At 40.5% G+C, this 20444-nt stretch overlaps 2 protein-coding genes across 3 annotated transcripts; one reads left to right on the top strand and one right to left on the bottom strand.

Annotated features, from left to right (window-relative positions):
• Window positions 1–730: 730 nt before the first annotated feature.
• pcgf6 (polycomb group ring finger 6) lies at window positions 731–9221 on the bottom strand. Its single transcript, XM_083539460.1, has 10 exons — window positions 8886–9221; window positions 6472–6571; window positions 6199–6295; window positions 5215–5270; window positions 5056–5115; window positions 4794–4920; window positions 4574–4601; window positions 4395–4493; window positions 1801–1887; window positions 731–1677 (listed from the first exon to the last, which is right to left on the bottom strand). Exons 1-10 carry the CDS (start codon window positions 8979–8981, stop codon window positions 1630–1632), a joined length of 798 nt encoding a protein of 265 aa, XP_083395586.1. The 5' UTR covers window positions 8982–9221; the 3' UTR covers window positions 731–1629.
• Window positions 9222–9379: 158 nt separating this feature from the next.
• Window positions 9380–13427, top strand: polr1c (RNA polymerase I and III subunit C). 2 transcript variants are annotated; one of them, XM_083539454.1, is made up of 9 exons: window positions 9380–9537; window positions 9735–9806; window positions 9896–10003; window positions 10754–10886; window positions 11107–11226; window positions 11609–11761; window positions 12330–12479; window positions 12613–12729; window positions 12871–13427. In XM_083539454.1, the coding sequence occupies exons 1-9, from the start codon at window positions 9466–9468 to the stop codon at window positions 12990–12992; spliced, it is 1047 nt and encodes a 348-aa protein (XP_083395580.1). In that variant the 5' UTR covers window positions 9380–9465; the 3' UTR covers window positions 12993–13427. The 2 variants fall into 2 exon arrangements, with proteins under 2 accessions (XP_083395580.1, XP_083395581.1); XM_083539455.1 differs by having other exon boundaries at window positions 9439–9537; window positions 9748–9806.
• The last annotated feature ends 7017 nt before the right edge of the window (window positions 13428–20444 follow it).

Genomic DNA, 20444 nt, shown 5'->3' with positions numbered 1-20444 from the left:
TAAAAAAAAAAACTTGGCACAGGGCAACAAAAGTCTGGGAAAAATTTCTTCTTTCGGCTTCTCCCATTAGGGGTCGCCACAGCGGATCATCCGTCTCCATATCCCCCTGTCCTCTACATCTGCCTCTTTTAAAACAACTACCTGCATGTCTTTCCTCACCACATCCATGAACCTCCTCCTTGGCCTTCCTCTTTTTCTCCCTCCTAGTGGCTTCATTCTCAGCATTCTCCTACCGATATATATCGGTATAAATATAAAATGTGTTAATCCAATTTGCTTTCTTTTGAAAAAAGAAAACAGGCTTTAAGTAATATTTTGCTTTGAATAGTGAGGAACACTGCATCACTTGTAAATCAATGAATGCAAAAATCTGTTTGTTTTTATCACTGAGCTGGATTCAAGCACAAAAACAATTGCAGTATAATACAAAAAGTTTTTTTTTTTTTTTTTTACTATAATATCACAAACCATACATTCAAGTTCCATATTTTTATTATCAGTTTAACAATGAAATTTTGAATGCATACTCTGTCCATGGTCCTGAACTTGTCTTAGATGAGATGTTATTATAGAAAAGGAGTATTTCACTTTAGGGTTTTCCAGGTGATACTATTCAGTGTGCACTGTATCACACTTACAGTATACTTTAGCTCCTCATCTTTAGTATATTTATCCTACTAATTAAAAAATATTCAATCTGCTAATGGGCATCTCAGATGGTGAGAGCAGCCTGGGAAAAGTGTCCTTTTCATGAAATGCACATACAAATAACTTATAGAACTGTAGAACTGGTGAGACAGATTTTTTCACAGCAGTGAGAGTACTGTAAACAGTGGGTAAGTGTCAAAGTGAAATATACGCATTGTATTTTCATAATTGTGTGGATGCCATGAAATTGTACAATAAAATTATGTTACGATATGGAAATAGCAGTCACAAAAACCTAGCACTCTTAGTGCAGAAATATAATAAACATTGGAATATATAAATAAAAAAAAGCTGCTTTGAGTTTCAGAAATATGCAGCTATGCATGACAGTGTATATGTTGCTACATTGCATAGGACAAATATTACACCATTTTCCTTTTACTCCCAATCAAAAAATTTTTAAACCGCAAGCTTAGTAACAGTCTAAAAATATTGCTTTCAAAACATTCTAGCACTGAATTTTTAGATGAGGCAAAGAACCACAGAGTGACGTGTACAATTGAATGGTTATCAACTACAATGAATTTAAACTGATGCACACAAATTCTAATAATCACACTAAGAATCAGTATCTTAAAAAAAAAAAAAAACTTTATTTTTTTTATCCAACTGTTTTGGTCAAAAGCACCGATACGCAAATATATATTAAGTGTGTAGAAAACAAATCCATTGGACTTATATAATTAAACAAGACATTTCCTTTTTTATTTAAAGGTTATATGGTTTTTCCCATAAAAGTTAAGGGTTTCTATAAATGTAAAAACTGCATTAAAGAATGCATACAAATTGAGAGAAAAATTGTTAACCTACTGAGAAATGTTTTCAACAAGAAGCAATAAGTGAAACTATTTTTTGCCAAAAAAGTACAGAATAGCCCTTAGTATTCTCTCTGTAGATGGAAGGTTAGAAAATAAGTTCTGTTTACTGAGAAGGCAGCACAAGTCCGAATTGTAAAACCAGCATTCCATCCTAAAAAATAAGGAAAGAAAATAAGGCAGTCATCAGCCTGTACAGGTTCAATTACTGAAATATACTCATATGATGAGTCACAAGTAAATTTACCCACAGGATCAAATTTGAACTGATACTCACCTGTAGGGCATTTTCTCCCATTGTGATTTGCACTTCTCTTAAAGATTGACGCTGTTCTAAGAGATGCTCTCCACAAACAACATCCACCTGTCCAAGTACAGTCAATTAATTAATTAAGTCACAATTAGCTCAAATCTCAGTGAGGTGTACATTGAAACATCTGGTATTCCTCCTAAGAGATGAACCCCAGATTAGCCCACACTAAATAAAATATATAATTTCTACAATGCCATATTTCCCTCTTTACCTTGATTTCAACCTACATATCATGAAGGAATATTAGCAAATGGGTCATAAGACGCTATCATGCTCTTCGATCGGTGTGTTTCAAATGTAAATAAAGGGAACAAATCCAGTCTGTTTACATAACTTAGGCATTACAGTTACAAATTGCCACACACATATACAGTGAGGAAAATAAGTATTTGAACACCCTGCTATTTTGCAAGTTCTCCCACTTAGAAATCATGGAGGGGTCTGAAATTGTCATCGTAGGTGCATGTCCACTGTGAGAGACATAATCTAAAAAAAAAAAAAATCCAGAAATCACAATATGATTTTTAAACTATTTATTTGTATGATACAGCTGCAAATAAGTATTTGAACACCTGTCTATCAGCTAGAATTCTGACCCTTAAAGACCTGTTAGTCTGCCTTTAAAATGTCCACCTCCACTACATTTATTATCCTAAATTAGATGCACCTGTTTGAGGTCGTTAGCTGCATAAAGACACCTGTCCACCCCATACAATCAGTAAGAATCCAACTACTAACATGGCCAAGACCAAAGAGCTGTCCAAAGACACTAGAGACAAAATTGTACACCTCCACAAGGCTGGAAAGGGCTACAGGGAAATTGCCAAGCAGCTTGGTGCAAAAAGGTCCACTGTTAGAGCAAGCATTAGAAAATGGAAGAAGCTAAACATGACTGTCAATCTCCCTCAGGCTGGGGCTCCATGCAAGATCTCACCTCGTGGGGTCTTAATGGTCCTAAGGAAGGTGAGAAATCAGCCCAGAACTACACGGGAGGAGCTGGTCAATGACCTGAAAAGAGTTGGGACCACCGTTTCCAAGGTTACTGTTGGTAATACACTAAGACGTCATGGTTTGAAATCATGCATGGCACGGAAGGTTCCCCTGCTTAAACCAGGACATGTCCAGGCACGTCTTAAGTTTGCCAATGACCATTTGGATGATCCAGAGGAGTCATGGGAGAAAGTCATGTGGTTAGATGAGACCAAAATAGAACTTTTGGGTCAGAATTCCACTAAACGTTTTTGGAGGAAGAAAAATTATGAGTACCATCCCAAGAACACCATCCCTACTGTGAAGCATGGGGGTGGTAGCATCATGCTTTGGGGGTGTTTTTTTGCATATGGGACAGGGCGACTGCACTGTATTAAGGAGAGGATGACCGGGGCCATGTATTGCGAGATTTTGGGGAACAACCTCCTTCCCTCATTTAGAGCATTGAAGATGGGTCGAGGCTGGGTCTTCCAACATGACAATGACCCGAAGCACACAACCAGGATAACCAAGGAGTGGCTCTGTAAGAAGCATATCAAGGTTCTGGCATGGCCTAGCCAGTCTCCACACCTAAACCCAATAGAGAATCTTTGGAGGGAGCTCAAACTACGTGTTTCTCAGCGACAGGCCAGAAACCTGACTGATCTAGAGAAGATCTGTGTGGAGGAGTGGGCCAAAATCCCTCCTGCAGTGTGTGCAAACCTGGTGAAAAACTACAGGAAACGTTTGACCTCTGTAATTGCAAACAAAGGCTACTGTACCAAATATTAACATTGACTTCCCAGGTGTTCAAATACTTATTTGCAGCTGCATCATACAAATAAATAGCTTAAAAATCATATATTGTGATTTCGGGATTTATTTTTTTTGATTATGTCTCTCACAGTGGACATGCACCTACGATGACAATTTCAGACCCCTCCATGATTTCTAAGTGGGAGAACTTGCAAAATAGCAGGGTGTTCAAATACTTATTTTCCTCACTGTATATGCATATACATGTGATAGATAGATAGATAGATAGATAGATAGATAGATAGATAGATAGATAGATAGATAGATAGATAGATAGATAGATAGATAGATAGATAGATAGATAGATAGATAGATAGATAGATAGATAATAGGTATAGGTAATAGGTGTGTTTTTCGTGGTTTTCTGAGATTTGAACACCCAATATTCCATTTACTAACTTTAGAACCTGAATGACTGAGCTTGCAGTGTCTAAAAGTGGGTCCTGACCCTGCATGCATGTACAGTACTGTACGCTTAACACAGTCAGTGGCTTACAAAATTAATAGCGCCAATTCATCCACAATCTTTTATCAAATTCGAAAAAAAAGACCCAGATTTGTATTTTCCTAAAATTAGTTACAAATAAAACAACTGATTATTGTATATTTTACAATAGTGATGTACACCAGTTTTACAGTTTAGTGTGTACACATTTATGCAAATACTACAGTCTGAAACCCGTACAGTGCTATTGGTAAGGATCTTCACACTTGATCACACTTGATTAAAGCAGGGTAATAAATGCCATAAATGATATAACTGTTTGCTTTACCTTCATATTTGGACTTAACTCCATCTTCCTTCTGATAAACAGCTCCACGTGCCGAATAGTGGCTTCACCTGAGACACGGATATACTTTCTCTCCAAAGGCTGCAAATGGAAGACTTCATTAGATCAATATAACCCAGATAAACAACATGCCTGGAATACAATTATAAATGTAAACTTGCCTTATAATTCTCAATGCCCTCCTCAGCTCTGTGAAACAAAAATTATAATAAACAAATAAATAATAAAAAAAAAGATCAATATTGTGCAAATACTTTATTTTCAGTTGGCCATTGCTGGGTTGTTTCTGGAGTAACTCCATCTAATGTTAAAATCCATATTTGCAAACTCTACATTGAAAGGTACGAGTATAAAACCGAGACAGAAAACAAGACCACTCACCCAACAAAATCTAACATTAGGGACACGTCGAGCTCTGGAGGAATGGTGAAAATGGACTGCGGCATGTGGTCTCTCTGTTTCTGTTTCAGAAACTTAATTGGAAGCATACTGCTTTTAGCTGTGTTGACTGTTATTCAATAAGAAATGAGGGAAAATCAAAAGATCATCAGTTTAGTTCAACCACCATCTCGAAACTAAATACGTTGAAACATATACAAAGATGATTTTTATAAAATATGCAGCTGCATTTAAATGAGCACACCTGGTTTTGGGATCGGCAGACGTCTCTCTTTGTAAAATGCACGCATTTGTGCCCTCTCCGCTTGAATGGGAACCAAACACAATGACAAAATGAGCATAATGAATGATGATGGGATATTAGAACAGGTTGCCAAACATTTGAAGTAAAATATCATCTTACCTTCCTCCAAATATGGGACTGTCTTATAAACAATATCTTGTAACTGCCTGTCAGGTCTGTGAGGAAAAAAAATTAAGTAAGACAGTAAAGACAGTTCAACAATGGCTCTATGAGCATTGCAAAAGGAAAAATAAGCCATGTGGATTTAACATGGGCAAGTCTAATATAGTTCCAAAATAGCAGTATAATTTACACCCAAGGGGTTGTTGTGACAATAACATCAAACTCTCAATGGTCTCCTTTCCATCAGAGAAAAGAGAAAGATATAGTTTAATCACAGGAAATTATGCTTGCTGTCAGCAAAGCTTCCTGTATGTGCTTTATTTATTGTCATTCATTGAAAGCTTTAGAGTTTATATAAACCAATTGTCCAATATATTAGGAACACCTACATATTCACACCTTTATCTAATTTGCTAATCATGTTGCAGCAACCCAATTCGAAGATCATGCAGATACAGGTCAAGAGTTTCAGTTATTGGTCACATTATACATCAAAATGAAAAATTGTGAGCTCTGTGATTTTGATCGTAGCATGAAGGTTGGTACCGCGTTTGTAAAAAGTGCGCATCTGAGTTATAGATTTCCTGTCAGCTCAGATCAGTCTGGTCATTATCCTCCGATCTCGGTCATTAATCAGATGTTCTAACCTGCAGACCATCTGTATACAGGATGTTTTGCAGCACTCTATGTAAACTCTAGAGACTGTTGTGTATGATCCCAAGAGATCAACATTTTCAGAAAAATCTGGTTTGAATAACAGAGATCCCATTTCACATCTGATCAACGATGTGAGCTTGTACCTGTACTTAACCTGCAGGATTTTATACATTGTGCTGCTGCTCTTTGATTAAAATATGGTAATGCTGATTGTACGGGTGTTCCTAATAAAGTGGACAGCGAGTCTATGAACCCCTACAGTAACTTTAAACTACCGTGAAGTACAAAGGAAGAGACAAAAATGGTAATACAAGATAGTAGTACCTTAAATTATATAGAGGTTGTGTTTGATGAACAACAATGCCACAGTTGGGACACATGTTGCTGTAGAAGAAGTACTTGACAATGCAGCTTTTACAGACTGTGAATAAATAAAAGACAGTGATGTGATTACCAATGCCTAGATGATTATTTTTGATTACACAAATAATCAGTGAGTTAATTGGCAACAATGCCAACCTATGCTAGACTCTAATGTTCATGGCCAGTATCTAGGAAATCCTGCTCTATGTAGTCAGCATCAAGTGTCACACTTACATGAATGAAGGCATTCAGTGATTGTGGTGGCATCAATGTAGAAGCCATTGCAGAGACCACAATGAATATAAGGGTACAGCTCCCTCAGTGGTAGCAAACGCTTCAAGACAAGGAAAAAAAAAAAATAAATAAATAGTAAGATAAGTAGGAAATAAAACAACGTCATATGTTATAATGTGTTATTTACCGTATTTTCTGGACTATAATCCGGAAAATACGGATTATATTGAAACAACAAAGCGGCTTATTTATGAATTTTTCCTGGGGTTTTCCCGGTTTCACAAACTTCAAGCTAAAAAACTGAGCCCTATAATATTAGACCAATGAAATTTCCGAACGGAAACGAAAAAACGCACATTACCTGTGTTCTGAGCTGCTCTGCATCAGGAGAAAAAAACGTTTTTTATTTTTTTTTATTTTAAACGCACGACGATGTCAGAAGATAAACTCCCGTGAGAAATAGTTGTGAAAGGAAGGAGGAAGACAGTGAACAATGACTTTCTTGGTAGGCTACTGTTTAGATACAAGCCGTTGTAACGCATTGAGTCTGGGTGAAGGGAGAGCTCGCTAACTCCAGTTGAAACAGAAATCATATAAGCACAGACAGGTTTCCAAAACTGCCGCACCCACTGAATTTGACAAAGATTTTTATTTTTAACATAAATAAGCTGCACCTGTCTATAAGCCGCTGTCCACACTGAAACTAATGAACTTTACACAGGCTTTAATGAAAGACAGTGTCTGTTACACGGTGTAACGAGTGAAATATGTTGTGGCTCCTTTAAGAGCAGAGCGGCATTTTGGGAATAGCCTGCCGCTGCATTTTTCCGCTATTACTGCATGTGTGCAAGGACGAGGAATATGTCCTTATTATTTTCTGATGCTCATTTCTAAGTTTCTTTGACTAACCCGTAACGCTGTTGCCAAGAAAAATAAAAAAGGACGAGTTTTGGAAACCTGTCTGTGCTTATATGATTTCTGTTGCAACTGGAGTTAGTGAGCTCTCCCTTCACCCAGACTCAACTTGTTACAACAGCTTGTATCTAAACAGTAGCCGACCAAGAAAGTCATTGTTCACTGTCTTCCTCCTTCCTTTCACAACAATTTCTCTCCCGATGCCGTGCAGCTCAGAACACAGGTGAGGTGCGTTTTTTCGTTTCCGTTCGGAAATTTCATTGTCTAATGTTATGGGGCTCAGTTTTTTGGCATGAAGCTTGTGAAACCGGGAAAAATTCATAAATAAGCCGCTTCATTGTTTAAGCCGCGGAGTTCAAAACGTGGGGAAAAAGTAGCGGCTTATAGTCCGGAAAATTCGGTACTTATTCGATTAATCGATGGAATAAACGGTAAAATACTCGATTACCAAGATAATCGACAGCTACAGCCCTAAATCCAAACGCAATTGCAAATCTTGCATTACCGTCTGCGTTTTCGATTTTGCAAACGCACAGTGACTTGTTACATTTCTAATGGAAAAGCAAAGTCCATTTGCAACTGAATTTCTTGTGTTTTACGAGTCATAATAATTTAATAATATTAATCACCACATCTGCATTTTCGCTTTTTCACCTGCCAATCGCAATTTCCTTTTGCAGTTGAATTTCCGATGCCTTGAACGGAAACCTGTCAATCAAGTGTCAGGGTTCGAACTATATTATTGGGCGTGTTTGTATTAAAAAGTGATGCCAATCACAGTCGAAGAGGGGAAACGCCAGTAATAGACGATTCGGAATGTTTTGAACAACAGATGTAGTCGGACTAAAAGAATCGAGACCTACTAAATCTGTTTCCTGGCCATAAATTACAGAGATTGTGCGATTCTTTGCGTGTCAAGTAGAAAATGAACGACTGGGACTACTCATTCTTTTGAGTCACATTAAAGACTCGTTCAAAATGAACGAATCGTTCATGAACGACCAATCTCTAATTTGGAAGTTGTATTTTTGTTTTTTTTTTAAACAAAATAAAATGTTATTCTTCGGTGGGTTTGGGGAACCCCTGCTGTAAACAATCTGTTACTATTGCATAGATAAAGCAGTAAAGTGGGTGCATTAATCTAAACCTCTGATCCGCCTCATAGCCGGGACTACTTTCACACTGTATAACTGCTGTTACAGAAAACGAATCACCACCTTCTGACCAGCGATTTTAGGGAATTTAGCAGCACTGTGGTATATTGCATTAAGCTATGCAGTCAGACATGTAAGAAAGAAAGAAAGAAAGAAAGAAGAGAGAACATTCAAGTTTTATTTTAAAACAACATGAATGACTGCAAATGCTACTAACCGCCGAGATAGTGACAGGTGTTACCTAACAATACGACACTAAGTAGACCGTGGGATACAATTAGTTTATTTTGAAGTAAAATAGTATTAATATTTGCACTAGTTACTAGATATATATTAAATGTGTACCTCTGCACAGGTGCTACTGCCCTCCTGAGCTTTCTCCTGAGCGTCTGTGCCTCTGCCCTCGCCCAAACTTTCATTTCCCTCACGGCTGCCGTCCATTCTTCGTCGTTCTTTTTTTATATATAAAAATTATTTTTTCCCCTTTAATATTGTATTAGTTTCAGATAAACTACACCATTCTACCCGGGGGTCGGGTTTCCACCGAGTCCGAACTGTTTCTAACTGTTTTACAGCAAATAAATGAACTTTAAATGCATTTTCCCCTCACAAGCGCGCGCTCCAGCCCTAAATCCCGCGAGTTGAAGCCTTGCGCGCGGCGAGAATGACGCCGAGCTGCGCGTGCACACTGATACAAAATAATAGTCACCGCGAAGTGCTTTTATGATTTTACGCCAACCGCAACAACGTTGGAATGGCACGTACACTTGAACAATAAAACATATATATATAAAAAAAAACACCCAAAGCTTAAATGCGGTAATAAGGCCGATGAAAAGCTTTTGGCGCGTTTTATTTTGAACTGTAAACGCGGGTTTGAGCGGAAGTCTGCAGTAGGAGGAGGTGGCGCTGGACAGCTTGCAAAATGGCGGTACCTATGAGAAACGTGGATGAGATCCGCGATAGAGTGATTTTGGGCGAATTCGGAGTTAAAAATGTACGTATGACATATTCGGGTTATACATAACATCAGTGCTGTTTATCATTAAATGAAGGCACACTTTGTTTATAAACCCACTGATGGATTTATACATTGATACTGACAGTAGCCACACCATGTGTATTAATTAAGTAAACGTGTTTATTGTAATCGTGAGTTTTAATGTGTTTAATAGACAAATTCTAATTTTCCAGGTTCATTCTACAGATTTCCCTGGTAATTATCCTGGTTATGATGACACTTGGGACCTCAAGAGGTTCAAAAAGGTACTATAGGAGTTGAGCCTCTCTTTTTTGGCCACGTGAGTCTGCTCTTTTGTAAAGGATAATCTTTTTTTTAATATGTGATAAAACAGAATTTCAGGCTCGATATTGTTCATCTGGATGAGAACACGCTGGAGTTTGATATGGTGGGAATTGACGCTGCCATTGCTAACGCTTTCAGACGGATTTTACTAGCTGAGGTAGGATGTTACTCATTCACTGTCTTGGTTATCCAAATTTGCATGAAAATGTCAATTAAAAAAACCTATGCACTGTAAATATAGACAGTCTGTGGACATGGAAAATATTTGTGGAAAAGGTCTTGCTGGGGTTTTTTTAAACAGTGCATTGCACTGATCTATACATCATAAGGCCATCACTCATATCTTCTTTTTACCCTGATGCTGTTGTTAAGTTGGAAGTAAACAATTGTCTGCAATGCATTTGTTTGCTGAATCGTTCCCTTCATTGGAAGTACGTGGTTTTAGAATGTTCAAGCACTACGCTTTTCTTTGTGTACAAAAGAAGATATATGAAGACATGGTCTGTCAATTTTAATGTAAACAAAATTGAGTGTCCTGTACAGATCCATAACCTCAACTGTACTAAACACTTTTGGATAAATTGGAATGACTGCTTGCAAGCCCTCATTACTGTATTTCAGTGCCTGAACTCACTAATGTTCCTGAAACTGAATGAGCAAAAACTCTTCGTAATCTAGTAGAAAACCTTTAGAGAAGAATGGAGGGTATTATAATAGTAAAATAGGACTATATCTGCAATGGGATGTACAACAAGCACATAAGTTGGTGTCCACAAACTTTTGTCCATGTTGCCCATATTCTCTATGGTTATGAAGTACGTTGCATTGCAGTGCGCATGACCAATGCTTGTAAATCACGTATATTTGGCAAAGGGATTCTTATTTCCTCGTATTTCTTCTCATCTAGGTCCCAACTATGGCAGTTGAAAAGGTTTTCATTTACAACAATACATCGATAATTCAAGATGAAATCCTAGCACATAGACTTGGCTTGGTCCCCATTAAAGTTGATCCTCGTCTTTTTGAGTACAGAAATCCTGGTAAGAGGTTGTTATATTTATGTATAACCCAGACATGAGTCATTGACCTCTAAAGCATTTCTGTTTTCATCATTAAACTGATGAGTCTGTCAACACACAGTTTAAACACTGTTTAAATGCCTCATTGTTGTACTTTATTTCTATAATAATCTGTTTAAATGAGAGAAGCATTTTTAGTCACATTGTTTAATATGGCTGGGTTTTGTTCTTTTTATTTTAGGTGATGAGGAAGGCACTGAAATTGACACAATTCAGCTTCAGTTGAAGATCAAATGCTCAAGGAATCCCAGGGCTTCTAAAGATGCCTCTGATCCCAAAGAACTATACCTCAATCACATGGGTAAGTAGAGAAGTGTTAATATTGTATGATTGATAGAACATCGAAGCATTCATTTGTGATGTGTTTATAAATACACTTATTATTTGTGTTATTTGAAGTAAACTTTTGTTTGCATTGAACTGCATTATACTTTACTTTGTGTATTTTATGGTTACACTTGATTTTAAAGCTGTTCTCATCTGAGTTTTTGTAATGAATTGTGCAGCTGCCTGGTACAATAACCTGGTATAGTGTTTGTATTTTCAGTATGATCTGATGGATGAGTTGGGTACACACTTAGAATGTGGATCTGCTATTTAAGACACTTGAAAATCATGTTTGGTTGGAGCGTTCAGTAGATTTATGAAGAAACCAAATTTCTGCTTATTGTGTTGTTTTTCAGTGTATTCAAAGGACATGAAGTGGGTACCTATCGGAAACCAGGCTGATGTGTTTGCTGATGCTAACATTGGTCCTGTCCATGAAGACATCCTCTTGGCACAGCTTCGGCCAGGACAAGAGCTGGATATAGTCATGCACTGCGTTAAAGGAATAGGTGAAGAATTATGAGCTCTGTCTAGTTTACATGTCTATTATAATTGTTTAAAAAAAATTAAGAGAAAAAAAATTATATATAGTATGTGTAGGTTTATAAAGACTAAAAAATGAACCTTAGTAAACCTGAGAAATCCAAAGCCTACTTTGATTTAATGAACTGGAAATCCACATAACTGAAGGAAAATGTTAGTGCCTTCAAAATAGTCAGAGGTATTGCCATGAATTTGAACACATTGGCCTCTACTGAAGTGTACTCAGATTAGAGGGATAATGGCAGTGAATTCATTGAAACACTTGTGTATGTGGATCAGCTGCTGCCTGGGTACCACATAATGTAAGGGAAAGTGTAAATATCTAGAATTAATTTAAGTATTACTTAATGAAAACTGGTAAGACGGTTATAGTTTTCAATTTGTGTTTCAATCAATCTTGAGTGGGTCTAAGTACAAGAAAACATATTGGAATTATTGTCATTAAACATGTCAAAGCAATCACTTATAATGCTGATTGCTGTCTGAAATGTTGCATTCAATCATTCTTATCCATCTCCACTTTACACTGTGTAGGTAAGGACCATGCCAAGTTTTCCCCAGTGGCCACTGCTAGTTATAGGCTACTTCCTGAGATCACGTTACTGCAGACGATTGAAGGAGAAAAAGCTGAGAGATTAAAGCGCTGCTTCTCACCTGGAGTTATTGAATTAGAGGATGTTGATGGTATGATTCTCTCTCTTCTAGGCTGTCCACAGCCTCAGTAAAGCACTTCCAGACATGGTCTTATTGATTGTTTTATCATCATCATTCTTTGGTTGTTTATTTATTCATTTATTTATTCAAATGTTCACTTAAGGAAAACAAGTGGCTAAGGTGGTCAACAGTCGTCTTGATACATGCAGCAGAGAAGTGATTAGACACGATGACCTAAAGAACTTGGTGAAACTCGGAAGAGTACGGGACCATTTTATATGTATGTATTGTTGACTCACGGAAGCTGTTTTTTTTTTTTTTTTTTTTTTTTATAAATAAAAAAAATATTATATATAATATAATATTTCCAGCTAAAGTAGGGTAGTCACTGGCTGATATTCTTTTTGTCTCTCTTTTTCAGTCTCAGTGGAGTCTACTGGAATCTTACCACCTGATGTCTTGGTCAGTGAGGCAATTAATGTACTAACTGCAAAGTGCCAGAGATTTCTGTCTGAGCTCGATTCAGTGACTGAAATGGAATAGACAGAGGGATGTTGGGCCACATGAACTGAAGGCAAACGGGGCCTCATAACCTGAAGAGTGTTGAAGGATTGAGTAGCTGAAACAGTGCATGATTAGGGAGTGTTTTCTTTCCTAATTATAAAAGCCTTGAGTCCTACAGGAAGCCTTGATGACATCAGATCCTTATCAACACAGATTACAGTGTTAAATTAAATGGACATAGATATGAGAGGCAGTGTTATATTCTCATTCTTAATGCATCTGCTTTGCTCTGAGCAGGTTTTGCTTGGCTGGTCCTGTTGAATGACTATGAGCATAAGCTTTCTGTTTGGCACATGCCCATGTCTAGAGAAAGACATCAAAGCGTCTGGGGAATTTCAGAGTTCATATTTCTCTATAAATCTGTTTGACAAAACATTGTACATTGTTTGTATTAAAGTAATTGACAAAATGTCACTCTGGTGCTCCCAGTTCTCTTGTTGCATGTGCTCTCTTGTCTTGATGGTTTGTTTTCTATAAAGCCCAAATACTTCATTAGTTTATATAGTGAGTTTTGATTTGTTTGTTTGTTTTGTTTTTTGTTTGTTTTACAATAAAATCAATTATACTGGGCTGGCCAGGATTAAACTAATAAATTCACTGGTGTGGCAATCAAATGTCCATAAAAAATGTCATGTGACGTACCTATTTACCTTATATTTACTAATACACCATAAGAATGATATGTGCATTTTTGAACATCTTCGACATTTACTCCTAATTTTGACATTCCTCATCTTTGAGCAACGATAAAATGACTTAGATTTCTCAGATTTGTTGCTGTGTGTGTTTTCTTTTATTAATCAAACAGCCATTATTGCTATCTTATTCGATTTATAATACATTGCTAATGTTTTATGCAATGTTCATACAGGTTGTGATTTATACTAGATTGGGGCCACACAAACGTGAGTACACCCCTCACATTTAAGAAACCATTTTAGTATATCCTGTCAAGGGACAATTCTTTAGAAATGAAACTTGGATATATTTTAGAGTAGTAAATGGGCAGATTTTATATCAGTTCAGATTTCCTGTCCTCTGAAAATAACTCAACATACAGCCATTATTGTCAAAATAGCTGGCAACAAAAGTGAGTAGACCCTTAGTGATTACAGCTGTTCATCGTTTAATCATGTAAGGCCACATGTCCTATTTATCATGTTCATGTTTTGTCTGCTTGACAGGACCATATAAATGTGTGTATCTTTTTTAAGAGCAGTTAAAATTTTGGTGCCTGGAGAACAATTCTCTCATACTGACCACTGGATATTTTACACAGCACCTCATGGCGAATAACTGTCTGAGGAATGGAGAATTAGAACTGTTGCTCTCCACATCGATGGCCTTGGCTATTAGATCAGTAACAACATGAAACTGAGTTATAGCACAGTGGCCAGGGTCATACAGAGGTTTTCCATGACTGGTTCCACTCGGAACAGACCTCTCAATGGTCCATCAAATAAGTTGAGTCCTCGTGCTGTGCGTCAGGTGCAGAAGCATGAGTGCTTTAGAGGTTGCAGAAGCGGAAGATCCGCTTTTAATCACGACCTCAAACACAAAGCCAAGATGACAACTTCCTTGCCAAGGAAGCTAAAGGTGAAGGTGATTGAGTGGCTAAGTATGACTCCAGACCTGAACACTATTGAGCACCTGTGGGGCATTCTCAAGCAGACAGTGAAGAGGCACTATGTGGATAACATCCAGCAGCTCTGTGATATCATTATGGAGGAGTGAAAGAGGATCCCAGCAACAACCTGTGCAGCTCTGGTGAATTTTACAACCAGGAGGGTTGAAGCAGTGCTAAATATCAGTGTGCTCACACAAAATATTCACAGTTTTGACATGTTCACTGAGGGTGTATTCACATTTGTTGCCAGCTATTTGGACAATAATGGCTATATGGTGGGTTATTTTCAGAGGACAGTATATCTGTTCTGCTATACAAGCTGCACACTACTCTAAAATATGGCATGGCATGGCATCTTCTCCCGCTTATCCGAGGCCGGGTCGCAGGGGCAGCAGTCTAAGCAGAGATGCCCAGACTTCCCTCTCCCTAGACACTTCTTCCAACTCTTCCGGGGGGACACCGAGGGGTTCCCTGGCCAGCCGGGAGACATAGTCTCTCCAGCGTGTCCTAGGTCTTCCCCGGGGTCTCCTCCCAGTGGGACGCGCCCGGAACACCTTCTCGGAAAGGCGTCCAGGAGGCATCCGGTACAGATGCCCGAGCCACCTCAGCTGACCCCTCTCGATGTGGAGGAGCAGCGGCTCTACCCTGAGCTCCTCCCGAGTGACCGAGCTTCTCACCCTATCTCCAAGGGATCGCCCAGCCACCCTGCGGAGAAAGCTTACTTCGGCCGCCTGTATCCGGGATCTTGTCCTTTCGGTCATGACCCAGAGCTCATGACCATAGGTGAGAGTAGGAACGTAGATTGACCGGTAAATCGAGAGTTTCGCCTTGCGGCTCAGCTCTTTTTTCACCACGACAGACCGGCACATCGACCGCATTACTGCAGAAGCTGCACCGATCCCGTCTGTCAATCTCCCGTTCCACCCTTCCCTCACTCGTGAACAAAACCCCAAGATACTTAAACTCCTCCACTTGCGGCAGGAACTCTTCTCCAACCTGAAGTGGGCAAGCCACCCTTTTCCTACTGAGGACCATTGCCTCGGATTTGGAGGTGCTGATTCTCATCCCAGCCGCTTCACACTCGGCTGCAAACCGTCCCAGTGCGTGCTGAAGGTCCTGGTCTGATGAAGCCAACACGACAACATCATCTGCAAAGAGCAGAGACGAAATCGTGTTGTCACCAAACCGGACACCCTCCGGCCACTGGCTGCGCCTAGAAATTCTGTCCATATAAATTATGAACAGAACCGGTGACAAAGGGCAGCCCTGCCGGAGTCCAACATGCACCGGGAACAAGTCTGACTTACTGCCGGCAATGCGAACCAAGCTTCTGCTTCGGTCGTACAGGGACTGGACAGCCCTTAGTAAAGGGCCCCGGACCCCGTACTCCCGGAGCACCCTCCACAGGCCGCCGCGAGGGACACAGTCGAATGCCTTTTCCAAATCCACAAAACACATGTGGACTGGTTGGGCAAACTCCCATGAACCCTCCAGCACCCTGTAGAGGGTATAGAGCTGGTCCAGTGTTCCACGGCCTGGACGAAAACCACACTGTTCCTCCTGAATCCGAGGTTCTACTATCGGCCGTATTTTCCTCTCCAGTACCCTGGCATAGACTTTCCCAGGTAGGCTAAGAAGTGTGATCCCCCTATAGTTGGAACACACCCTCCGGTCCCCCTTCTTAAAAAGAGGGACCACCACCCCGGTCTGCCATTCCAGAGGCACTGTCCCCGACCGCCACGCGATGCTGCAGAGGCGTGTCAGCCACCGAGGAGTTTCTTTACTACCTCGGTGACTTCAGCTTGGGTAATGGACGAGTCCATCTCTGAGCCCTCAGCCTCTGCTTCCTCAATGGAAGACGTGACGGCGGGATTGAGGAGATCCTCGAAGTTTTCCTTCCACCGTCTAACGACATCCCCAGTTGAGGTCAACAGCTCCCCACCTCCACTGTAAACAGCATTGGTACGGCACTGCTTCCCTCTCCTGAGGCGCCGGACGGTTTGCCAGAATCTCTTCGAGGCCAGTCCTTCTCCATGGTCTCACCGAACTCCTCCCGGGCCCGAGTTTTTGCCTCCACAACCACCCGGGCTGCAGTTCGCTTGGCCTGCCGGTACCCGTCAGCTGCCTCAGGAGTCCCACAAGCCAACCAGGCCCGATAGGACTCCTTCTTCAGCTTGACGGCATCCCTTACTTCCGGTTTCCACCACCGGGTTCGGGGATTGCCGCCTCGACAGGCACCGGAGACCTTACGGCCACAGCTCCGAGCGGCCGCTTCGACAATGGAGGTGGAGAACATGGTCCACTCGGACTCAATATCTCCGGCCTCCCTCGGGATCCGGTCAAAGCTCCGCCGGAGGTGGGAGTTGAAGATCTCTCTGACAGGAGACTCGGCCAAACGTTCCCAGCAGACCCTCACAGTACGCTTGGGTCTGCCGAGTCTGTCCAGCTTCCTCCCCCGCCATCGGATCCAACTCACCACCAGGTGGTGATCAGTTGACAGCTCCGCCCCTCTCTTTACCCGAGTGTCCAAGACATACGGCCGTAGGTCGATGATCGACTTTGTGGTCGTTTCATCTGACCTGCGGCCGTATGTCTTGGATGTCCTGGTGCCACGTGCACTGATGGACACCCTTATGCTTGAACATGGTGTTCGTTATGGACAAACTGTAACTAGCACAGAAGTCCAATAACTAAACACCACTCGGGTTCAGATCAGGGGGGCCGTTCCTCCCAATCACGCCCCTCCAGGTGTCACTGTCGCTGCCCACGTGCGCATTGAAGTCTCCCAGTAGAACGACGGAGTCCCCAGTCGGAGCACTGTCCAGCACCCCTCCCAGAGACCCCAAGAAGGCCGGGTACTCTACACTGCCGTTTGGCCCGTAGGCACAGACGACAGTGAGAGACCTATCCCCGACCCGTAGGCGCACAGGGAAACGACCCTCTCATTCACCGGGGTGAACTCCAACACATGGCGGCTGAGCTGGGGGGCTATAAGCAAACCCACACCAGCCCGCCGCCTTTCACCATGGGCAACTCCAGAGTGGTGAAGAGTCCATCCTCTCTCGAGGAGTGTGGTTCCAGAGCCCAAGCCGTGTGTAGAGGTGATCCCGACTATCTCTAGTCGGAACCTCTCAACCTCACGCACAATCTCAGGCTCCTTCCCCGCCAGCGAGGTGACATTCCACGTCCCTAGAGCTAGCTTCCGTGTCCAGGGATCGGGTTGTCGAGGGCCCCGCCTTCGACTGCTGCCCGATCCTCTCAGCACTGGCCCCTTACGGTCCCTCCTGCAGGTGGTGAGCCCACTGGAAGGCGGCCCCACATCGCTCCTTCGGGTTGAGCCCGGCCGGACCCCGTGGGGGAAGGCCCGGCCACCAGGCGCTCGCATACGAGCCCCACTCTAAAATATATCTAAGTTTAATTTCTATTGTATTGTCCCTTGAGAAGGTATACTAAAAATGTTGCTGAAATGTAAGGGGTGTACTTACATTTGTTAGATACTGTAGCTTTTGAATTACCCATGATTTATGCTTGTACCAAAAGGTCAATGAAGCCTTTGCACAGTAGTAACACAAAACCCAAGCCTTCATACACCTGATCCAGCTCATGAAAAGCTCAAGGATCTGCAAATGAATTGTAGGGGTTCTGGTATTGGGTAAAGCCATTGAGACTCTAGGCCTGTAATAGATGCCCCCTAAATAGGTACAATTTATTCCTTCATTCCTTCATTCATTCTTTCTATTTAGTTGCCATATGCCCAATCTGTATAAAAACTTTAGACTGTTTTGGTCCAGTTAAATTAATGACATTTTAAATAAATATAGCATTCCCTTATATTACAGAATTTACCTGATGCTAAATTGTGTAATTGTAGCAGATGGACTAAATTATGTAGTGCCAGCGTGACTCAGTTTGGGCACTGAACTGAGAATCTCAGGTAGCAGAGGTTGGCAGAGTATACAGAGAAACACAGACTTGACCTTATCAGATGGTTTCTTTTCTGGTTTTTTTTTCCCCTTTCTTTAGAAGAATTGTAGCTATTCAGGAATTAGGCATGCATCTTGAATATGAATACATACTCTAAATAAATAATTGCTGCTTATTATGTCAATTAGTTGACTAAAAGAAAATTAACCCAGTTTATTGCAACAGGACATTTAATGCATTAGGCTTTACAAGTGTCACTTCTTTATTACAATGTTCAAATTGTGCATGTTGAAATGTAATATCGGGGTGGAAAAGTGTTGTAATTTAAATAGTAAAGAGGGCACCTCGCTTTCTGGGTGTGTCATGAATGTTCACTGTGTGTTGTTTTTTTTAAGTTACGTTATAACCACTAGATGCTATGCACTGCTTAAAATTAATTATGAAAAAAATGACTAGCTGGGACCATTTATATATGAGCAATATTGCATTTTTCTGTGTGGGGGATATGCAATTGCAATGAAACTATCTAATTTCATATTGTTATTTTGTAGCTTTGCAGTGCATGATTTCATGTCTAAAAACCTAGAATTGTATAGCCCAAATAAACTGTAAAGTGGCATAATAGGTGGATTCCATCACTTCTTTGCGAAGTTCATGATGTGTTTACTGCTATATCACTCATGTATCCATGTATCCAGTCAAAAGTCAATGTGAATAGATGATCAGTTATGTAATAATGCTAATGAAATAATTCAAATATTCTGTTCTAATTAGCTGATTAATTTGATTTTTTATTTAGTAGGTGATGTGTATGCTGGCACTGGGGGATGATCAGATATAAATCCTTTCTGCTCCAGATGGGCTGCATTGCCATTGAGGCTAATTACTGAAGGAGGCTGAAGTCACTACAGCTGCACTGCATCATTTTAAGCATGTTCCTGCCAACAAACCACCAAGCCACACACACACACACACACACACACACACTGGCGGATGTACGCACATATGCACATGCACACACAGAAGGCAGTTTAATTTGGGCCAGAATATTATCCGTGGTGTCTGGAAGCTGAAAGAGGTGACAGTAAAGTGGGTCACCTTCCTTTGTGCCGTGAGCTTGCTCTCATCATTAGAGCGTTATGAAGGATGTGGAAGCATGTAAAATTAAAATAGAGAAAATCACCATGCAGTTTCTTTTTCCACCCTACTTCCTCTGACTGACTTCATGGTCTGACTCATTTGTTTTTGCAAACACAGATCTCACAGATTAAGACACTTAAAATGATATATAGCCATTTTTTTTAAAGCAGCATTAATACCAAGTCTTTATGCCTTTAATTACTAATATGTATTTGCTTATGTAAGGACTGTTAATATGTATATGTTATAGTTTGTGTGTAATAGGGTAGATTTTGATTACTTTGTTCCTGTTAAACCCTGTAATTCTCTCATTTTGCTTGGCAGACTACAGCTGAAGTAAAGTGCAGTGTGTAATGACTTCTTACTGCATGAGTGATGCCTCAGGTGTTGTAGAGTCCTTACTGTACTGCATTGTAGTTATTGCTGACATAGTGAAATAGTTTTTGAAAACTGGAAACAGTCCAGCCAGAACACAATGTTCGATTAATAATTAAATGATTAAGACTAGAATGCTGTTGTAGATTAGGGACTGGTGCATTTTGCATTGCTGAATGCCAATAACAGAAACCAGGTGTTGACACAGATGTTGGCAGTCATTAACTGGGTGAGTATTTTAGGTTATGAATAACTACTGAGGAGAATAAAACAACAATTTTAATGTGATCTGGGCAGCAGATTGCTGTAATTCTGGTTCATGTGATAGCTGTGAGGTCAACAGTACACACTTGTGACAGTTACAT

The sequence above is a fragment of the Silurus aristotelis genome (genome assembly GCF_946808225.1).
Source record: "Silurus aristotelis genome assembly, chromosome: 4".
Classification (NCBI taxonomy): domain Eukaryota; kingdom Metazoa; phylum Chordata; class Actinopteri; order Siluriformes; family Siluridae; genus Silurus; species Silurus aristotelis.
This window is presented reverse-complemented; position numbering and strand designations above follow the sequence as displayed.

Bases quoted from the DNA above. Each gene is read 5' to 3' on its own strand.
- polr1c (XM_083539454.1), top strand. From the start codon at position 9,466: ATGGCGGTACCTATGAGAAACGTGGATGAGATCCGCGATAGAGTGATT. The intron at 9,538-9,734 runs GTACGTATGACA...CTAATTTTCCAG, and splicing joins GCGAATTCGGAGTTAAAAAT to GTTCATTCTACAGATTTCCC. The intron at 11,227-11,608 runs GTAAGTAGAGAA...GTTGTTTTTCAG, and splicing joins ACTATACCTCAATCACATGG to TGTATTCAAAGGACATGAAG.
- pcgf6 (XM_083539460.1), bottom strand. From the start codon at position 8,981: ATGGACGGCAGCCGTGAGGGAAATGAAAGTTTGGGCGAGGGCAGAGGC. The intron at 6,296-6,471 runs GTAAGTGTGACA...ATTTATTCACAG, and splicing joins CACTGAATGCCTTCATTCAT to TCTGTAAAAGCTGCATTGTC. The intron at 1,888-4,394 runs GTAAAGCAAACA...GTACTTGGACAG, and splicing joins AGTTAAGTCCAAATATGAAG to GTGGATGTTGTTTGTGGAGA.